The sequence below is a fragment of the Budorcas taxicolor genome, chromosome 17 (assembly GCF_023091745.1).
Source record: "Budorcas taxicolor isolate Tak-1 chromosome 17, Takin1.1, whole genome shotgun sequence".
Taxonomy (NCBI): Eukaryota; Metazoa; Chordata; class Mammalia; order Artiodactyla; family Bovidae; genus Budorcas; species Budorcas taxicolor.
The window spans coordinates 70,041,243-70,061,263 of NC_068926.1; the positions used below are offsets into that span (position 1 = coordinate 70,041,243).

The 20,021-nt window shown below is 59.9% G+C and overlaps 1 protein-coding gene across 4 annotated transcripts; it reads right to left on the reverse strand.

Annotated features, from left to right (window-relative positions):
- Positions 1-1,577: 1,577 nt before the first annotated feature.
- On the reverse strand, positions 1,578-19,099 carry PATZ1 (POZ/BTB and AT hook containing zinc finger 1). Of its 4 annotated transcripts, XM_052654392.1 has the most exons (5): positions 17,591-19,099; positions 16,206-16,269; positions 10,210-10,381; positions 4,394-4,466; positions 2,823-2,969 (listed from the first exon to the last, which is right to left on the reverse strand). In XM_052654392.1, exons 1-5 carry the CDS (start codon positions 18,859-18,861, stop codon positions 2,936-2,938), a joined length of 1,614 nt encoding a protein of 537 aa, XP_052510352.1. In that variant the 5' UTR covers positions 18,862-19,099; the 3' UTR covers positions 2,823-2,935. The 4 variants fall into 4 exon arrangements, 3 of the variants coding, with proteins under 3 accessions (XP_052510350.1, XP_052510352.1, XP_052510353.1); XM_052654390.1 differs by lacking the exon at positions 4,394-4,466 and having other exon boundaries at positions 1,578-2,969; XR_008200798.1 differs by lacking the exons at positions 2,823-2,969; positions 4,394-4,466; positions 10,210-10,381 and adding exons at positions 14,022-14,060; positions 14,429-15,107.
- Between the last annotated feature and the right edge of the window lie 922 nt (positions 19,100-20,021).

The following is a 20,021-nucleotide window of genomic DNA, read 5'->3' on the forward strand; positions in this document are numbered from 1 at the left end:
GGCGGCTCTGTGCCAGATATGGCCGTGAGCAGAGGCACTGCCACTGGAGCTGGGGCCAGAGGCCCTGGAGTCCGAGGACAGAACAGAGTGTGAATCCTGGCGGTGCCCCTTCCCTCATGATGGGGCGAGGGCATGCTGGGGGCAGGGCAGCGGTGCCTCCACCTCGCAGCCCATCTGCTCACCTGCAGAAGGCGGAGTAATGGACCCCACCTCACAGGCTGTGCTGAGAATTAGGCCCAGGGTTCAGCTCAGGCTCCCTCCCAGCTTTGTCCTTCCTCTGACACTCACCCCAAAGGGCCCAAAGCCTGCATCACGCACTCCACAGAGCCCAGCAACTTTATCCCAAATTTCACGTAGATCCTTCAGGCTTTTAAAGAAAATCCAGCTATGGGACATGGGGGCAAAATAGATGAAGGGGATTAAGAGGTACAAACCTCCAGGTGTAAAACAAGCCACAAAGAATGTAATATACACCGTAAAGAACACAGTCAATAATATTACAACTTTGTATGGGGACAGGTGGTTACTGCACTTATGCTGGTGATCGTTTCATGATATACAGATTGCTATGCAGTACACCAAAACTCTCATCACGCATGTCAACTCTTATTTCCATTTAAAAAAAAAAAAAGGAAAAAAATCCAGATCAGTCTTTACCTTTAAGCCAGAACAATGTAATTACCGATATTAATGTGGGTCTAAATCACTTTGCGCCTCGTTTACTTCTGGTCTGTGTCTATTTCCCTGCCATCGTTAGGCTTTTCCTTTCCACCTGCTTGGAGGTGAGATGCTGTTTCTGTGAGTTCAGGGACTTCCCTCTTCCCTGGGGTTCCTTAGGATGTCCGGGGTTCCACCCGTCTTCCTGCCCCTTTGTGCTCTGCCTTTTTAACTCGTTCTTTATTTACTTTTGGCTGCGCTGGGCCTTCGTTGCTGCACAGGCTTTCTCTAGCTGTGGGGAGCGGGGGCTGCCCTCTAGTTGCAGCGCACAGGCTTCTCATCGCAGCAGCTCCTCCTGTGGCGCCCGGCACTAGGGCACGGCCTTGGTGACTGCAGCTCATGGCTCAGGATGAGTGGCTGCAGCGCGCGGGCTCAGCTGCTCCCCAGCACGCGGAATCCACCTCTCATGGGCCTGGAGCGCGCACCTGCTCCGCTGCTGTCACTACTACCTTGGATGTTTATCTGGACTCTGTGGTTAAGTCTGCTTACTGGTTACCCAACTCTCTCCCTTCAAGCTCCATGAGTGTATCCTGGGCACCACTGTGCCCTCAGGGTCTGGGACACGGAGCAGTGAAGACAAAGGGGAGGCGGTGGGTGGATGCTGGCAGCCCAGTCTGCGGGGAAGCACCCACCTGTAGGTCCCAGTGGATGATGAAGAGAGGCCTCCCGGCACCGCACACAGGTGCAAGGGCACAGGCTGCCCATCCCCTGGGCCCAGAGACCCTCCTAGCTGAAAAAAACAGACTCAGGACAGCAGGCAGAGTAACATACTAATGTTTTTAATACAGTCTGATCAGGTCAATTCATGTCACAGGGTCGACCTGGGCTTGCTCCTGTGCGGTACAACCACAGTGTGTGATGCCCACCCTCGCTGGCTCCCCCTCCCTCCAACAGCACAGAGAGCCCCGCCCGCCCTGACCAGACTGGCATTTTTAAAATTTTGCATAAAACTATTTCTTCCATAGACTTCAAACAATCAACTAGCCAAGTTAATTATGGTACACCTAAACAAAGTTTTAATCCTAACCCTAACGTGTGACTGCGGTTTACAAAGAGCTCTGTATCACCTGGGATAGCTTTCAGTAGCAATTCACTACGACTGGTCCTAAAAAATAATAATAATAATATAATAATTAGAGAATTAAAACCCAACAGCAAGTTGAATGGTTAAAAAAATCACAGAAGACCTGGAATTTGGGGTTGGAGTGTCCTCAATTGCTAAGCTTGTCCTAGTAGCAGAATGCTAGCCTTCAGGTAGGGCTCAGAGAAAGGGTGGGGGCCCTCCAGGTCACAGGTCAAGCTCAGGGGGGCTCTCAGAGGGCACTGCCCCCACGGTCCACGGGACGCTGCTGTGGGCTTCCAGCTTCCTTAAAAACAGTTGGGCGTCAGCCCTGTGTAACTGGGTAGAGTCCCTACTGTGGCTTCTGTGGAGGGATATGAGAAAGGGGGCAGGGGACCGGACTCCCCGAGGTCCCAGGTGTGGGTGTGGGACTGGGGCCACTGAGAACTGACGAGCACCAGGGGCTCCAGCTTCCGCCTGGTGGAGAAACCAGCCCTGGCCTCGCCCAGAAGGCCCGCGTGTAGTGTTTTCTGCCCTCATCCCATTCCGGGTCTTATAGGTTATTTCTGCCGAGGATCAGATGAGAATCTATTTCTAAAGACCACTGGGGGGTGGGTGGGGGGTGGGGGTGACAGGGCTGGAGCGGGGCTAGTTAAAAACGAATAAAAATCTTCTCAGCTACAGAACCCAAAGACACCACTTCCCTCCGCATTCACAGCATTTCTCAGCCGTCCCCAGCGGCTGTCTCCGCAGGGACGCAGCGTCTGTCTGCCTCACTTGCCCTCGGGCCCCAGGGGCTGCTGGTCGACCTCGGGGTCGACCAGAGACGAGGCGAACGCAGACTGAACGATCTGAAACCCGAAGGACTCGAGGAGAGACATGTTCTGCTGGGGAGAGAAAGGCGAGCCGAGGGCGGGGCCCAGGTCCCCCAGGGGGCCCCCGAGGGCGCGGACGTGCACCTTCTGGATGTGTTTGTTCAAGTAGGACTTGGAGCGGAAGAAGCTCCCGCACTCGGGGCAGGGGTACTTCTTCTCGCCGTCAGACTCCATTTTGTTTTTGGGGACTGCCATGTCGCAGGAGAAGGAGCCGTTGGTGCTCTGCTTCTCGGGCGTCTTCAGGTCGCTGGCGTCGGAGAGGTCGCCGTAGGAGTCGGAGCTCTCAATCGGATCCTGATGCGAGCATTTCTGGCCTTCTAGGAGGAAACAGAACACAGAGGGGCGGGTGAGGCCAGGCTCTGGGGATGCCCCCTTGGAGGGGGTCGCCAGGGGCCAGCAGTTCACGGACTCGTGGAGGGCAGCTGATGGCCAGCCACCGCCCTGCAGAACCCACGGAAGTGCAGCGGGTCAGTCGGGGAGCCTGGCGTGCCTACGGGGGGGGGGGGGGGGGGGTGAGGCAGCAGGGCCTGGGGCCGCTGACCTCCGTCGCCGCGGCCTCTCCACGCAGGCGCCCGTGTACTGCTCACCGCCATCTTAGCCTGCTTCGAGGAAGGGTATGGAGAGGGGGCCTCCACTGCTTCCACCCGGACAACTCAAGAGCCCAACTCCTAGGCGCCCTCTCAGGTGCCTCTGCGGGTAAAACAGCTGTGGTAATGATGCTGAACAGGTATGTCGGTGACCTCACCTCGGCACCAAACTGGCTGCGCCCTAGCAAGGCAGAACCAGAGCCGTGGGCTCCTCGACCCAGGCAGACCCCATCGACCGCTGAGGCTGAGCCGGTCCTTCTCCCGACGCTGCGAACACACGCCCTGCCCTCCGCGCCTCCGCCTGCCAGAAGCCTTCCGGGCCAACTGGTCAAAGCACAACAGCTTAGAAGGAACTGAACAACTCCATCGGCTGCTGTCCATACGCAGGGCCCGGGACAAGCCGGGCCTTAGGACAGCCCTCGCTCATCTGCTCTGCCCGGCCCACACGGGCATCCTCCACCAAGAGCAGCTTCCTGCCTGGGTTCAGAGCGCCATGCCGGGAAGGGAGGTCTGTGATGGGAGTGTGGAGCATGCCAGCTCTGCCATCTGCCAAGCCCGGGCATCACCCACAAGGCAACAACAACTTGAAATACCGCGGAACAACCGGAATCAACCAGTGGAGGTGGGGCCTAGGGAGCTCTACGCAAACCGAGTTCGGAGTCAGCGCCATGCATCTCACAAACGCGGCCAGAGGCTCTACGGAAAGGGCTGCCCACAGCAGCCAACGGCCCCTGCCGAGGGGGAAGCCAGCCCTTGGCTCCCCCTGCCCACAGGCTCAAAGGAGAAGAAAGCGTTCAGCCGCAGCACCACGCCCTCCTGGAAGGGCCACAGGCAACGGACAGGCCCAGAGGCTCATCATGCAGGGCTCCTCTTCCTGCCTGGGCCCAGGGCGTCCCTCGGGGCTCTAGGTGTGGGGACTGGCCAGGAGCGAGGGGGGAAGGCTGGGGAAGAGGAGGCGGGGGCTGGATCTCGGCAGTGCCCTGCAGTGAGACCCCCACTGTGACTTCTGTCCTGGAGACCACTGCCACTCGGATCTCGAGCCTCCTCGAGGCGGCCAGCAAGTCGGCCGCCTTCCCGCCTCCCCACGCCCGGCCCAGCGCCCCCACAACACAGTCTGCGCAGAGAAGCAAAGTGCAGAGCAAGGGGTCGCTTGCCTTTGTTGCCATAGGTCCTGGCGCAGTGGAACGCTGCTCCCCCATTCGGGATGGGCTCCTGGTGCCTGGAGACCTGGGGAAGGGGAACACCGTGGTGGGTTTTAACATGGACCTTTAAGTAGGAGGCAGAGGAGAAACCTAAACAAGACAAAAGGAGATGAGATCCGCGGCCGGCACACAGACACCTCTCTCTGCTTCCCCCTCGCCTCTCCTCTGGCCGCGTGGGCTAGCACTGGTAACAGGGGCCCTCCTTGGCTCAAGAATGCTGCAGCCACTGGAGCCTCCACCAGGCTCAGGAGGGCGGCGGCACTGTCCTGAGTCGGCATCTCTGCAGAGCCCGCCCCGCAAGGCTGCGGTGGAGTCCGCCTGGAGGGAGGGCCTGAGATCCCACTCCTGCCCGGGCCAAAGGCCCGTTGCCTCCAGACCGCTTGGTGCCTCAAGGGGGCCAGTGGTCTGAGCGGATGGTTCACAGACCCACACCAGCTGTGGGGACCTGACTAGAAACACAGTCAGGAGAAAACAAGGGACTCCAGGGCAGCCGCGGGACTCCAGCTGCGTAACACTCACGAAGGCAAACCATCTGCACAAGAGACCGGTCGGAGGCAAAATGAAGTTCCAGAGAAGCGCCTCCAGAGTCCCCCTTCTCCTGATGGTCAGGACCAGCTCTATTCTGCTCACGTTCTCACCTGCAGAGTGACTGGATTTAGTGACTGTTTAGACCTTCTGAGGAACAGTGAAAATGGGAAGTTGTGTTAAAAGGAGGGTTGCAGTCATCTCTCATTCACAATGGTCTTCTTGGTTAGGTTTTGGAGGATCCATCAGGTTCACTTAAGGAAGAGGGACAGTCCTTGTCTTTATCGTGGGGGAGAGGCAACCCCGCCATCTGGGAGCTGCCCCACTCAGATGCTCAGAGGTCATTTTGGGCCTTGAGACGCCTCAGGCTGCGAAGAGTGGATCTTGGATCAGCTTCCACAGCAGCGACGAGTCCTGGGAGATGGAACCAGCTGGACCAAAGGAACTCTACTTGGGGTTTCACGTGAAGGAGCTGTGACATCAAGTCCCCCTACAGCCATGGATCCGGAAGTGCCTTCAGCAGGAACCAAAACTTTGCAAAAGGCCCACGTGCAGCCCTTGTGCCCCAATGGTATCCCTTCAGTCCAGAAACAGCTGACATATCCTTGGGTGCTTCCATTTTCTCCTTAAATTACAGCCACAGGGTAGCAGTGGGCCCACAACCAATGGGCCAGTGGCTGGAGAGTACAGTGAATGTGTGCACAAGACTTGGTGTTTTTTTTAATGTTTATTTATTCTGTCTTCATTGCGGCTTGCGAGATCTTTAGTTGCAGCACATGGGATCTAGTTCCCCAACCAGGGATCCAGCCCAGGGCCCGCCCCCTGCATTGGGAGCATGAAGTTCTAGCCCCAGGGAAGTCCCTGAGACTAGTTTTTAAAATGTTTGGATTGGCCTGGCTTTCAAACGCTGCTGGAACTATTATTCAGTAAAGGTCACCTTCAGCAAGGGACAGAGGCATGCCAGGCCCTGCATACTGCGTGTATCATGCTGTGCTTCACAGCCACAGGTACGGCTGCTAAATGGCAGAGCCTGGACCCAGTCCAAGGACCACATGCATCACACAGTCCTTCACCACTAGGCAGACTCTCTAATGGTCCCTGTGTCTTGGTCCTGGACCCAGAAACATCCCCGGGCTTTGTGCAACAGGCTCAAGTTACCGCCACTTAAATTCCTGCACTTCTCCGCCACGTGTGCATGCTAACTCGCTTCAGTTGTGTCTGACTCTGTGACCCCCATGGACTGGTAGCCCACCAGGCTCCTCTGTCCATGGGATTCTCCAGGCAAGAATACTGGAATACTTGCCATGTCCTCCCCCAGGGGATTTTCCCAACCCAAGGATCAAACCCAGGTCTCCTGCACTGGCAGGCAGGTTTTTTTAGAATCTCATTTAACAAACGTGCTCCTGACGGTAGCAGTTGTGGTTCTGGAGGGAAATGGGGGACATGGTGAACTGGGCTTCCTCTCAAAAATGGCGAAAACCCTCCGGGACAGGATGCTACTGTCCCACCCTGCCTGCAGGAGCACGCCGTCCTGCGCTATGACTGGATGGTCTGCCTGCAGCCAAGCATGGGACCAGACTGGCTTCCGAGGGTCCCACAGGAAAACTCCCTCGAGGGAGGCTGTGGCCAGAAGGAGCAGGGGAGGCCCACAGGATGGAGGCCCTCAGCCCTGCACCCTGGCAGGCAGCAGAAATACCAGACTATCCTGCTGACATGGTGACACCGCTTCAGCAGGCAGTCGTTTTCTCTTCATCCCTGTGGGGCCTCTGAAGTGGAGGGAACCACTCTCCCGGCACACAGGACAGGGCCATGGCAGCCAAGAGGGACATAAGAGGTGGGAAGGAGCCCCAGGAGCTATTGTATCTACTCCTCGTGGGAAGAGCTGTGCTGGGGACACAGCAGATGCTCAATGAAAGCTCACTGCGTTTTCCTGGAAAACAGTCTGGGGACCACGTGGCTGGGTCCCCTTGATGCTGCCCCAGCTGCTGACTGCTTACTATCTATAGCAAAGCCACGTGGTGGGTGGTAGGCGGCATCCACAGCTGCCACCTAGAGCCCAGAATTTAAACACACGGCAGCTCAGCAGCCAAGTTCTGGGTTGAAAGCTGAGTTTTCCGCAAACACATCTTTGAAGCCAGACACATTTGGCTGGAATTCTAAACTCACCTGCTTGTCCATCACTGACTAACCAAGAACCAAAGAGGCCGCGTGATACAAGGTTTGGGGTGATGGGGCTCGAGCACACCCGTGACACCCCCGTCACCGACGGGCTACCCTCCCGCGCTCCAGAGGCAGAGAGTTTACCACCACGTGGCCACTGGGCCTCTGCAGCATGTCCTTGGCTGGTGGGTGCAATTCCCATTCTGGAGGCAAACCCTCTGCACACAGCTTCCACATCTGTGCAGGGGTCAGAAGCTGCTTTCTCCTGGTCCACACCTTGGTGGGGCCGCGCCCAACTGAGCCGTGCTGGAGGGGGCGCTGAGCAGGTCTGTGTCCGCACGGCCCAGGAGACGGCATGACTGGCGTTGGTGACAATGTGTGTGCTCGCCTCTGGCTGGAGAGACGGTGTTCTCTACCCGTGGAGCAATGACGCGTGGGTGCAAATGTTGTCTCAGTCAAAGGGAGACTCCCAACGTGCTCTCCCTCATCCCAGGATACACGCACGTGTACACGGCCTGCCACAGAAACTTCAGAAGAAGGGAAACCGAAGCGATTATCACACCAGGTCATCCCCACTGTTCAGCTCGGCTGACTGCCTCAACTCGAACATGAGGGAGCCAGCTTCTGCAGCCATCCGACTCCCCTGCTGGGACTCATCTCCTCTAAGATGGGACAGCCCATGTCCCGATGTGTCTCCAGCTCAAAGACAAGATCATCTGTCTCCAGTGTGGGATCTGCTCTCTCCTGTTCTTCATGGGCAAGAGTCTTCTATGTGGCTGCAAGCAGGCAGACGGGTAAGTGGTTGAGCTGACTGCTCAAGGACTGCTGGGACTGCAGGCTGTCAGAAGACACCTGGAAACTGACCTGATCCAGCCTCACCTGCTGATCGGCGGGCTGACCCTCTGCTTGGACCCTCGCAGACAGAAGGACACCCACCTAATTCCTGTGGCAGCACCTGCGTCACAGCTTTGATAGGTCAGCCCAGAGCTCCCTGTGATCTGATTCCAGGGTCTTCGTGTCCCAGTGGCCCATCCTCTTCCTGGAAAAACTGTCTTCCTCTTCGTGGAGGAAAAGGAATTTCTGCCCAAGGAATGAGTCCAAGGTAGAACCCTGCTTCTTCTCTTCTGACGAAGACCAAGACTGTCTTCCTTCTGAGGACCCAGGGTGGTTTGGACTAGAGCCCTCTTCTCTATTCTTGGAGGAATAGGACTTCTGCTCTGACACTGGGACCCGAAGCTGCTTTGCTTACAGTCCAGATCCAGGAGCTTTTCTGAGGGAAGGGGGGCTCTGGTTCTATTCTACCGGCACCCCCACCCACCAGGGCCACGTGGCCTGTGGCAGCTGCCCAGTCCTCTTCACCAGCACAGGGCAAACACAGCCTGACTTTCAGCAGTTGCTGGCTCTGCCACACCAGCTGTCTCCTGACTGGGTCAGCGTTCCCTGCTGCTCCCCGCTGGTCTCAGCTCTTCTTTCCTCCTGAGCAGGGTCCCCAGGGGCTATGGGGACCCCATCTCCCTGCCTCTGTAATCCAGGCTTCATCTCAGTCTCCTCGCTGGCATCCTCCTCCACGCACACCGGTTTCCCACCTCTGGTCTCTGATGCCGACTCAGGCTGAGAACGTCAACCCTGAAACCCTGACAGAGCGCCTGCTGGCAGCACGGTGCGGTGGGCCTGAAGCCGTCAGGGGCGTGAGGAGGAAGTCAGACAAAGAACTGTCTCCTCCTGGAGCCGGGCAGCCCCACTGCCCTCTACGGACATGCAGAAAATAGGATGGATGCCTCCGCAGCTTTTCTGACCACCTCTCGACCTGCCCGCTTCCACAGCACTTTCTGGTGGTAAACACATCGGCATCCAGCAGCCTTCAAGGCAACCCTGAGTGCACAGTCCTGGTGGGGGGCGGACCCAACCCAGGGCAGCAGGAATACCTGGCTACTCTGCAGGCACCCTCCACAGGATTCAGAGACCCCGGCCAAGGACTGCAGGGGTCCTGTGCCTGGTCCAGACCAGAGTGTCGGCGAGCTGTGTCTCTCCCAACATGGCAACAAAGGAGGGCCTCCCGAGTGTGCTGTGGCTTGCAGGGCCCAGAGGACAGTCACCCGCCCCGTCTCCCGGGATCCTCACAAGAGCCCTGTGACGTGGGCAAAGGGGTGTTTCCAACCCCTTGTAGAGATGAAGAGACTGAGCCTTAGACACAGGGGAAGGGAGAGTTCAAGGTCGCACAGGAAGGTGAGGTGGGAGGGGCCGGCGAAACCCAGGGTCCCCCGCCTCCTGGCTCAGTGGTCCGTCCGCAAAGCCACACACAGGACTTCCAGGAGCACTGGAACCAGCGCGTCCCAGGAGACAGGACTCGCAGCCCCGTCCCCTGCTCCCAGCCAAGCCAAGCGCACCATGCAGAAGCCGCCTCACGCACGCCAGACAGCCGCGCCGACTCCGTCAGCAGACACGGCACAGCCTCCTCCTCTGACAACACGAGCCTCAGCCCTTCCGGCAGCCGGCGGGCCAGGCAGAGGCGACTTCCCCCAACACAACAGTCAGACGCCAGCCAGGCTGACCTCGGCCGCGAGCATGCTGCCCTGCTCAGAGCACCTGCCATGTTCTGCCCTCGTCAAGGCCACAGTCTACCTGGGTCTGGATTCCTTTGACCACATATGCTAGAAAGTTCCGGCCCTTGTTCACCTATGGACTTCACCTCTTTACCTGGCTGCTGACTTTCACTCGTATGCCTGTGACTCAGCCGGCACGGCTCTCGGGTCGGTCTCTCTCTCTCTCCTACCTCTCGGGGGTCTCACGATTCCCACCGACTTCAGTGGTTCAGCGCATCCATCCTGCCCTCGGGGCAGCAGGTGCGTCATGGGCCCCAAGCCTGGGAAACACCTCTCTCCTTCTGTCCCTGCCTGCTGACCTCCTGGGAGCTCCCACTCCAGGCTCCCCAAGTTGATGGGAAAGGAAAGGGCGACACACAGCTAGCTGAGGGTGAGGTGCTCACCGCTCAGTGGGGTGGGCGGGAGGGGTGGCCGTGCAGAGTGGGGCCTGAGGCGGGGCGCAGGCCCGCCCCCCGACGTGAGGAAATAGTGGGCGATTACCTCGGTTACAGATACTGCAGAAGTTGCTGGGCCCCTCGCTGTGCTTCTTCAGGTGGTCTGCCATGTACGCTGCCCGCAAGTACTTCCCGCATACCTGGCAGGGCACCTTGTCTTCATGACAGGCCAGGTGGGAGCGCAGGCGGTCTCGGGTGGCGAAAGAAGCATTGCAGGTCTGAGGGCAGAGAGGAGAACGGGGTGAGGTAAAAGCTGGCACCCACACCTGACTCCCCGTTGAGCACACCATGCCACAAAGCACTTCCGACCAACATAGAAACTCCCTGTACAAAGAGAATTCGGCAGGCAGCCCAGCTTCCTGCCCAGATGCTGAGCAAGCCGCTCCTGCTCCCCATGGTCTTCCCCACGGGACCCCTGAACTGGGATCACTGGTTCCCACGGGCCCCCAACACGCCCATTTCATGGCAGGCTGAGTTCTGCAAAACGAAGAGCGAGGCACTTTTCATTCTTAAACATTTAAGAACTGACTTTCTTTGCACTGGCTGTAAGTGAATTTACAAAAGAGTTGCTGGCATGTAAATAGAACAGTCTTCACCTTCTCCACCCTGGGTTTCCCCTGGTTGCCTCACACAAAGAATTCCATTTACTCACTATTTATTCAAAAGTGACATTAGTTGTGGCCACGGGGAAATGGGAAGGAAAGGCAGGACGGAGCAGAGATTTCTCTTGATAACATTCTTGTGCATTTGCACTGAAAAAGCAGCCCATGAAAGGACAGCGTCAACTGCGCGAATATGAAAATTAGCAGAGACCAAGAGCCAGAGGCTCCTGGGGGCATCTGGAGAATTCCCAGGGCTGGTGCCAGCCAGGACAGCACCGCCTGCACCGGCCAAGTGCCCCTGGTGCCGGGCAGGCCCAGGCTCCGCCTTCATAGGTACTAGTGGCAGGCAGTACCTCACAGTGGCCCTCGAGCCTGGCTGTGCCCTCGCCCCGCCCAAGTGGGGGCCTGCACAGAGCCCTAGAGGTCACGGAACGTCGGGAAAGCCCGAGGAGGGTTCAACCTGATGACCTTCAAACTATTTTGGTTCCATGCACGTGTCTCAGCTTTGAGTCAAGGTTGACTTCATTTCTTTTCTCCATACGTGTGTGTTTACTGTTTTAGAACCATAAGAGAAAGCAACATTCACCTTTAAGGTCATCACAGATGGAACGTTAACTTACTGAAGACCAGCCACCCCATCAACTGGCTAGAATGGAGGTGCTCCCACAGTCTCCGTTGAACAGAAACAGATCCTGAGACCCCAAGGCCTTATGGTAAGCATCTGAATACTGTCTCCACGCACAGCGTCTGTCTGTTGCTTCACTGTGCAATCAAAGCAAGAAACAAACGTGCGAGATGCTGTGGAGCCCGAAGACGCCGAGGTGGCCACCCCAGCCCCAGATGTGCGTGTCAGGACCGCCTCTGTTCTTGGCCGTTCGTTATCTCTTGAACAAATGTCACAGATGCGAATAGAACAAGTTATGTTAATAAAATGCAGCTTACCCTTGAACAGTTTTCAACGGTTTGAACTGCAAGGGTCCATTTATACGCGGGTTTTTTTTCGCTAGTAAATACTGGGATAGGTGGTACAGCACCTATGATCGGCCGAACCCGAGGAAGAGGAGCCTGGATGAGAAAGACTCGCGGAAACAGAAGGCTGACTGTTAAGTTGTGCGTGTGTATCTGAGCGCCCAGAGAGTCAGTGCTCCTAACCTTCACGTTGTTCCAGGGCCAACTGCACTGCTTTCACCTCCTTCATATGGTGAGTTTATTCATGTGACAAATGAGGGAGCTAAGTTCTGAGAGTGACCTGCACAAAGCTGAGGGCTCAACTACTGAAGAAAGAGACCCCCTGCCGCTGGGGGGCCAGGGCCCTCCCCTCCGCGGCCACCCTGCGGCGTTCCCACCCGCCACGACCGACCGGCAGGCAGGCAGAGGTCCCGAGAGGACCTGGGGCAGCTGGACTGAGAGCCGGCCCCTGAGCCGGTGCTCCGACCACCTCCAGCCTCAGCAGAGGTGTCTTCTGGTGAAAGGCGCCCTTGGGGGCCAGGCTGTCCTGATAGCGGTGACAGGATTTGTGCAGGGAAACTTGAGCACTCACATGACTCAGAAAGCATCATGGGTGTCTGATCTCATGGCCTCAGTAGGGGGGAAAACGGAATTCTTCCCTCACCCAGCCCACCAGACTATAAACCAGGATAAGGGGTGCTGTGGACACCTCAGGGAGAGGAGACGAGAGCTGGCTTTGCTAGACAAGTGACCGAGGACCACCCATCCCATGACGAGGGGCAGTGTAGTCTACACCACACAACACAACTCAAAAAAGGAAGCAACCACGGACCAGGTGTAAGAACGCACACTGAGGATTCCACCTTCCGTGCTCTCTGGAGAGGGTGCTGCTAGAGGGAGGTGAGAGAGAAACCTCCTTGCCAACTTTCTTTTGGGACGTGTCCTTATAAGCACTGCCTGTCACACTTTGCTAACAAAAGATAATGGACAACCAAACCTCAATTATTCGCAAGTGGATTATCCGTCTGGGGGATTCGCTAAGCAAAACTGAAATCGCAGACCAGGCTGAGGTTTCCCACCCTGTCCTCCATTGATTATCTCTCAAGGAATGAAAGCTAACTTGAGCCTGAGCAAACATCATTAGGAATGTAAATCTGCTACTTAGAGAAAAGATAGGAAAGCTTTCAGTGTGTTACAAAGCCACACTGGAATGGCAGTTGGCTTCTCTACGCCAGCACTGACCCTCTGACCGGAGAACCAGAGGTTTTCTGGAGGAACTGAGAAAGAGCCCAAGTCCAGGCCTGCCAGAAGTTCAAACAGCGAGCATAAAGGGCCTGGCTACTTGACTCAAGAAGCAGAAAGGCTGAGAGAGATGGATCTCAAAGAAGGGGTGCCCAGAACTTCCAGGCTGGGGCCACTCAAGACAGAGGCAGCCCCTATCCTGGGGGCAGGAGGCAGGGGCACTGTGCCAGGATCAGCACCCCGGTCCGGTGGAGCTGGGGCAGCCGCCTGGCCCCAGCCCCTTGTGCAGGCAGCCTGCTGTTGCCAGTGGTACACCGGTAGGGCCCCCCAGCTGAGTCCCCTCTGGTCGTCACCACTCAACCCGGAGCCCCAACCAGGCTCCCTCCCCGCCCTGCCAATTTCTCCCCATCCCAGACTCCCAAAAGTCCCAGACTCCCAAGGAATGGGGCCCAAGTGGTAGCAGGGACACTGGGGCACACCCTACGCCGGTGGCCTTTGAGTCTGGCAGCCTTAGGGTAGAAGAGTCTTAAGGGCAACACGTGGGGGCCCAGCAGGCCCCCTTCTGGAGGGTGTCAGTTCCTTTATTCCCACCTCAGTTCCTAATAAGTTATCCCTCCAGCCCAAACCACCCCCGACCGGCCCCTGAGAAGTGAGGCCATAGGGAGCAGCGGGAGAGGTCTGAGCTGTTCCAGCCTCTCGGTGTCAGGCTGAACTCCCTGTGGGGGGAAGGTCCAGCCCACAGCACGTGCAGATGAGCAGCGCTGGGGCATCACGAAACCCCAGGGAGAGCCAGGCTGAGCCTCCATGTCCCCGCATTCGGAGGGCCTTTGCCCTCAGGCTGAGGCACCAGTCCCGGTAACCAATGCCTCTCCGGCACCAGGAGGGCCGAGAGGTATGGCCGTGCCCAGCCCTGCCAGGGGCCCCAGGAACCAACTCCCAGCAAGCTGTCTCTTCACCTCCGATGCTTTCAGCACACACACCATGCAAAACAGACTCCCCTGCCCTGTTTAACCCAGCCCCGGCACACCTGGCTGGCCAGCCCAAGCCTAAGGGGCAGCACGTCTTCACCTGCCAGGTCACCATCAGGGGGGTTCTGGCTGCGGGGCTGGAGGCGGGACCACGGCCCTGTGAGCGTGTGTGTGTCGGAGGGCAGGGCAGGGCAGGCACGCACACCAAGAGACCGTGGTGTCAGCGTTACGACAGACCAAAGACAAAACACACAAAGCCTCAAATGTTAGAATGAAAACTTTTATCATCACTCCTGTTATTCCCACAGAGCCCAAGGGGGCTAAAGGACACACCACTGGGATCCAAGGGGGAGGGTCTACAACGGCTTTAGCAGCCCCCCAAAGCCATGTGTCAGGATGACCCAAAGTAAAGCTACTGGTTAGTCTAGTTCCTGAGCAGAGCTGCTAATGAATGGCACTCAAAACCACAACCGTCTAGTTCACGAGCCAGAAAGGAAAGCGGGACCTGTGTGAGTGGAAGGGAAGCAGGCAGCTCGGGCTGGCCAGCCGGAGGAGGACTCACTCCCAGGGTAAACAGAGAGGAGGCCAGGCCCTCTTCAGAAACCGCAGGCTTCAGGGAGGTGCTATCGGGAGGGGAGGCACTGGCCTCCAGGCAGGGGCAGACACCCAGGGTACCGTCAGCTAAAGGGGGGAAACAAGGGCCAAGAGCCCTGAAAGAAACACGGAGACCGCGGCGGGCCCAGGAAGGAGCTCCCTGCAGCCCCCACATGGGGGTCCCTGAGCTGGGGAAGAGCCCAAGTACCCAGGAGGAGCTGGGCACGGTAGGTAGGTCTCTCCCAGGAGCAGAAGGTCCGGCCTGCTGCCACTGCCGCCCCCACCACAGAAGACCCTCTCGGGAGGCCCGGCTAGCCTACAGGCCACTGGGTAAAGGCCCGGCCACCCTCAGAGGCCGTCCAGCCCTGCCTCAGATATCCCGGGGGGGCTGGGCAGAAGAGAGCGTTGCTGGAGGGTGCCGGGCCCAGGTTTTCGAGGGCTGGGAAGGATTTTTTTAGAGAAAGGGAAAAGGCGGTGTCAGGAACCGAATGGGACGACCTCCACAAAGCAGGCTGGGCAAAGTCCCATGATGGCAGGTCGCTAGGAAGAGATTCCAGGGGCGGCAGGCCGCTGCTGCTCCCAACCCACACCTGGAAAAAGGGCAGAGAGTGCAGGTTACCCCCCCAGGCCACCGGGCACGCCCCCACTGCCCGTTGGGCACCTCCTGCTCTGCCGGGCTGCTCAGCACACTACCTGGGTGTCGGAACGCGCTCCGTGGCGGAGAGTCAGAGAGAGAGGAGGCCTGCGGGAGTGCCGCCCCGCCTGGCCCCCGGGGGCTCCCCGTCCCTCCTGCAGCATGTCCAGCCCTCGGGCTCCCCGTCCCTCCTGCAGCATGTCCAGCCCTCCCTGTCGGTCTCCCCGGAGCACTCCCTCCTTGCCACCAACAGGATAAAGAGAAGCGGGTCACCCCACAACTGTCTCCCGCCTGAGACGGTGAGAACTCGGCCCAGGAAAGGGAAGATGACCAAGGAGAAGAGAGAGGCATGGTTTCCACCCACACAGACTGCTCAATGGCCAGGAGAGGAAGCTTGGTTTTCTGGGCACCCAGGGCACCCAGATACCATTCAGGCAGACACACCAAGGGTGAGAATCTGGCTCAGTCTCCCCTACCTACTGCTACACAAAGAGCTCTCCAGGACAGGAAGCCACCTCACTCTCCAGTTCTCAGAAGCCCTTGGCTGCGCACACACGTGGCTCGGGACAGAGATGAGGGTACCAGCGCCCTGCCTCCTCACCCCTACCCCCGCCGGGGGACCCAGACGGAGCGCCAAGCCGGGTCAGGCTGCCAGGCGCACAGAGGAAGCGGTGCGGGCTGGGCCAGCAGGAGCCCTTCCGAAACCACTTCTGCCCATGGTGGCCCCTGCGAACAGCCGGGAACCAAAGTCGGACGCGGCAGGCTGCCAGTACCCCAGGACGACACGTGTGGCCTGCGGCCCACCATCCAAGGAGCTGGCAGACCCCAGGAGAGGACAGCCAAGCAGCAGAGCAAAGACAGAGACGGGTGGGAGCCAGGACCCAGCAACCAGAAGGGAGGGGACATCAGCGGCGGGGGGAGGGGGCGGGGGAGAACAAAGGAGAGCAGACGAGGGGGAGGGGGCAGGGGGAGGTGTGCACAGCGGCGGTCAGCCGGCCGCCCGCTCAGACGCCAGCGGGCTCGCGTTCCCTCTCTGCCCCGGCCCGGCCCCTACCTGACACTTGTGAGGCCGCTCAGAAGTGTGCACCTGCTTGATATGTCCGTTCAAGTGATCAGGCCTGGAGAAGAGAGACCAAGAGAGACTTTAGAACAAGACCTCCAGAGAACAGGGGCTGCAAGCTTGGCCAGACCTCCCCCTCACCCCTGCACGACAAAGGAAAGTCAGCTCGCAGCCCTGGCTCCTGAGGCCCAGGCCTCTGTGGCCCGGTTTTCTCTAGAGGCGGAAGGGAATGAGCTGAGTGTTTGTCTCTGACCTTGTCTGCCCGCCCCCTCCCCCAGACACTCCGTGATTTCTAGGTCCCGAGGAGAGGGCTTTAGAATGAGACCGGGCTGCCTTGCTGCAGCCTTTCCGGGAGGGGCTGTGTCTGCTTCATTGTCGGGACTAAAGCCCCTTAGAAACTCTGTGTTCCCCTCCCCCAGCCTCTCCCGCCACAGCAGCCAATGAATGCCACCCAGATGGAATTCAGTCCCCAGAGGCCAAGGGATGGAGCCCTAAGTCCCCAGCTGGGCTGGTAAACCAGATGCCCGACAGAGCAGGTGGGCAGAGGCTGCCTGACCGGTATGACTGGTTCCTGCCTGGGGCCCCTCTGAGGGAGTTCTCTGCATCGCGGTGTTCAGACACACAAGGCCCTCAGAGCCCAAGCAAGCTGAAACCAGCCTTTTATTCTGAATATCCTCTTAAGAGGAAAAACAACCCTCTGCTGGCAGACAAGTCTGCAAGTTCCTCATCAGTCTCACTAAAAAGTCGATCTAAAAAGACGTCCTGCCGTTCTTCCCCCTCATAAAGGGGATCTGTGGGTTCAGGTAGGCTCTGGAACCACCAGGTCAGAGCATATCAAAGATCTCGTTGTTCAGAAGACTCTGGGTGCCCAGCTCCGTGCCCTGTAATTCTGGGGTCTCTTGGCCCAGGACCGCCAGTGGTGGGGGCGGGGGCCCGGCAGCAGCGTGGGAGCCTACGCAGTCCCAGAGGCACTTGTTTCAGTCCCTCCCCCGGCAGCCATTCAAGCGGGGAAAGTCGCTGGAGGAGCCCGGCCTCCCGCCCCCAGAGGGGGCCCCTCGCCTGGTGCCGGAAACACAAAGGGAGCCCAGGGAGAAGAATGGTGAGGCCCGGTGGCTGTGGCTGCAGCCGGAGGAATCCGGCCCCTTCCCACAAGGCCCCGAGAAGAGGCAGCAGGGCCCGCCTAGAGCCAGCGAACGTCCCCCGAGGCAAGAGAAAGCTGGTCGTGGCCACACCACCTCAAAAATCAGCGTCGTTAAAACCCTCTGCCCAAACCTGACGCGGCCCCACAAGGGCGAGTGACTCCCCAGACGCTGGCGAGGAGCTGGCTGCTCCAGGAGCTGGGCTGGGGCAGGTCACGGGGTCGGGGCGCCGCTCCTCACCTGGAGAAGCCTTTCCCGCAGCTCTGGCAGGTGTACGGCTTGCCCACGGACCCGTCGTGGGAGCGCACGTGGTAGGACATGCGGTCCTTCCTCTTGAACCGCAGCCCGCACACGGGGCAGGAGTAGGGCTTCTCCCCCGAGTGGGAAAGCTTGTGCCGGTTGAGATGGTACACGTCACGGAAGATCTTGCCGCAGATCTCACATGCCACCTGCTTCCTGGTCCGGCTCCTCTTTCGAGGGCCGTCGGGGTCCTCAGAGATGGGCAGCCCGTTCTCACCCAGCCTCGGAGGAGGAAGGTCGATGTAGCCCAGCTGGAGGCTGGTGACACCATGCTGGGCCTCGTGCTGCCGGAGCCGGTTGGCATCAGTGAACACCTTCCCACACAGGCCGCACGGAAGGATGCCTGCCTCCCTTAGGCCCCCCGGGGACCCGAACATTGAGTCCAGCAGGTTGGCCTTCCTTGGGCGGCCCCGGCCTCGCTTGCCAGTCAGGGGAGGAGCACTGGATGCCACATTGGGGAAGGGTGAGGTCAGTAGCTGGGGGGACAGGGGTCCGGCCACCATGGGCAAGCGGTCCACCCCAGGTAACACAGGCAGGGAGGCCTGGCTCGCAATGGCTGCACCAGCTGCCCGCGCCGCCTCCTCCTCGGGCTGCATGCTGCCTGCGATGCCATTGCTGTTGGCGGCTAAGGCTGCCCCGTTGGTCATGTCCAAAGGGAAACCCAAGTCCGAGGTCCCCGGGGGACGAAAGAGCATGATGTCGGCCCGGGCAGGGGGCACCAGGATCTGCACATTGGACTGTTTGATGACTTCCTGGCAGATCTCAATGACCGACCTCATCAGCAGAAACTTGGCGGCGGTCATAAGCTCAGGGAAGCTCTCCAGGCGAACCACGATGCGGGAGGTGTAGGCGAAGTCCAGTATGTCCCCAAACACCTTGGAGCTGATGGTGTGCATCTCCAGCTCCCGGCTGCCCCCAGCCCCGCCGCCCGGGGCCGCCGCCGCGCCCCCCACGTCAGTGGGGCCCCCGTCCGCAGCTCCGCCGTCGCCCAACTGGGCGCTGAACACCGACTCAAAGTACTCGCTGCAGGCGGCCAGCACCGCGCGGTGCGCTGGGAAGCTCTCGTCGCCTACCCGCAGGAGCACGTCGCAGAAGCGCCCGCCGTTTTTGCGCTGCTGGTTCAGGTTGTGCAGCATCTCCGTGCTGTGTCTGCTCACCTGGTAGGTGTAGCAGCCCGACGGGCCGCAGGAAGCGTCGTTCACTCGCTCCATGGCCGCCGCCCCCTCCCCACAAGCCGGGCCGCGGCACTTACCCGCCCCACTCCCTTTCCCTAGGCAGCGAGAAGCGGGGCGCAGCGAACGTGTCTATACTCCCCACACGTGCCGGCCCGGGGCTCTGTAATCTCGCAGGTGCGCCGAGCGCACACGCCCCCTGCCCGGATCGGACTGTCTAGACGGCAGGACGCACCACCGCCCACATAGCTGCCCCCACCCCTGCCAGATCGTGCACTCTTCTCTCGTCTCCGCCCGCCCGCCCGCCTCCCCTTCTCTTTCTACCTCCGGGGGGGTACGCGAGCAAAGAGGTGCGCCCCTCCCGCAAACACGCCTGCCACCTCCCCTCCCGCCCGCCAGGCGGCGCCGGCGCGCAGCCAAGAGGGCGCGCGCGCGCGGGGAGGAGGAGGGGGGGGTCTGTTGCGCAGGCGCGCGCGCGCGCGCCGCGGTTTTTCCCGGGCCCGCTGGGGGCGCGCGCTGCGTCCCCTGCAAAGCGCGAGCCGGGGCGGGGGCGCCGGAGCGGAGGAAACAAAAGGCTAAGGCGGCGGCGGCGCCGGGGCGCGCACCAGGGCGGCAGCGCGGGCCGGATCCCGGAGTCTGGCGGGCGGAGTCGGCAGCGAAGGCTGGAGCGGGCGGGCAGCGGCGGCGGCAGGGCGGGCCCTTTCCCGGGCTGAGCGAAGACGGCGGCGGAGCGACTGCGTTGCGGCCCCGGGCTCCGTGTGTTCGGAGCGGAGGAAAGATGGCAGCGGCTGCACTTCCTCTTGCACTTTCACCCCTGGGGGGAGGAGAAGGAGGGGGCGATACCAACAACACCCCCCCCCCCCTCGCTTGCAGAAAAAAAAAAGAAACGGCGAGCTCGGCGTGGGGGGCCCCCGGTGCCCCCGGCCCCGCACGTGCGCACCCGGATCCCTGGCCCGGACCGCCCCGCGCTGCAAACTTTCCACTTTCTTTGTGCCGAGCGCCCCCCCCTCACTCAGCCGAGGATGCACGTCCCCCCTTCCCTATTTATACACCCCCCCTCGCAGCTCCGCTCCCCCCCGCTTCCTGCCCCCCCTCCCCAGTCCCCTGCTCCGCCAATGCTAGCGCAGACTGAGCCCCCGTCCGGCCCCCGCCTCCCCACCCCGCCCACGGGGCCGGGGGCTGCAGTCTCAGCCCCCCCG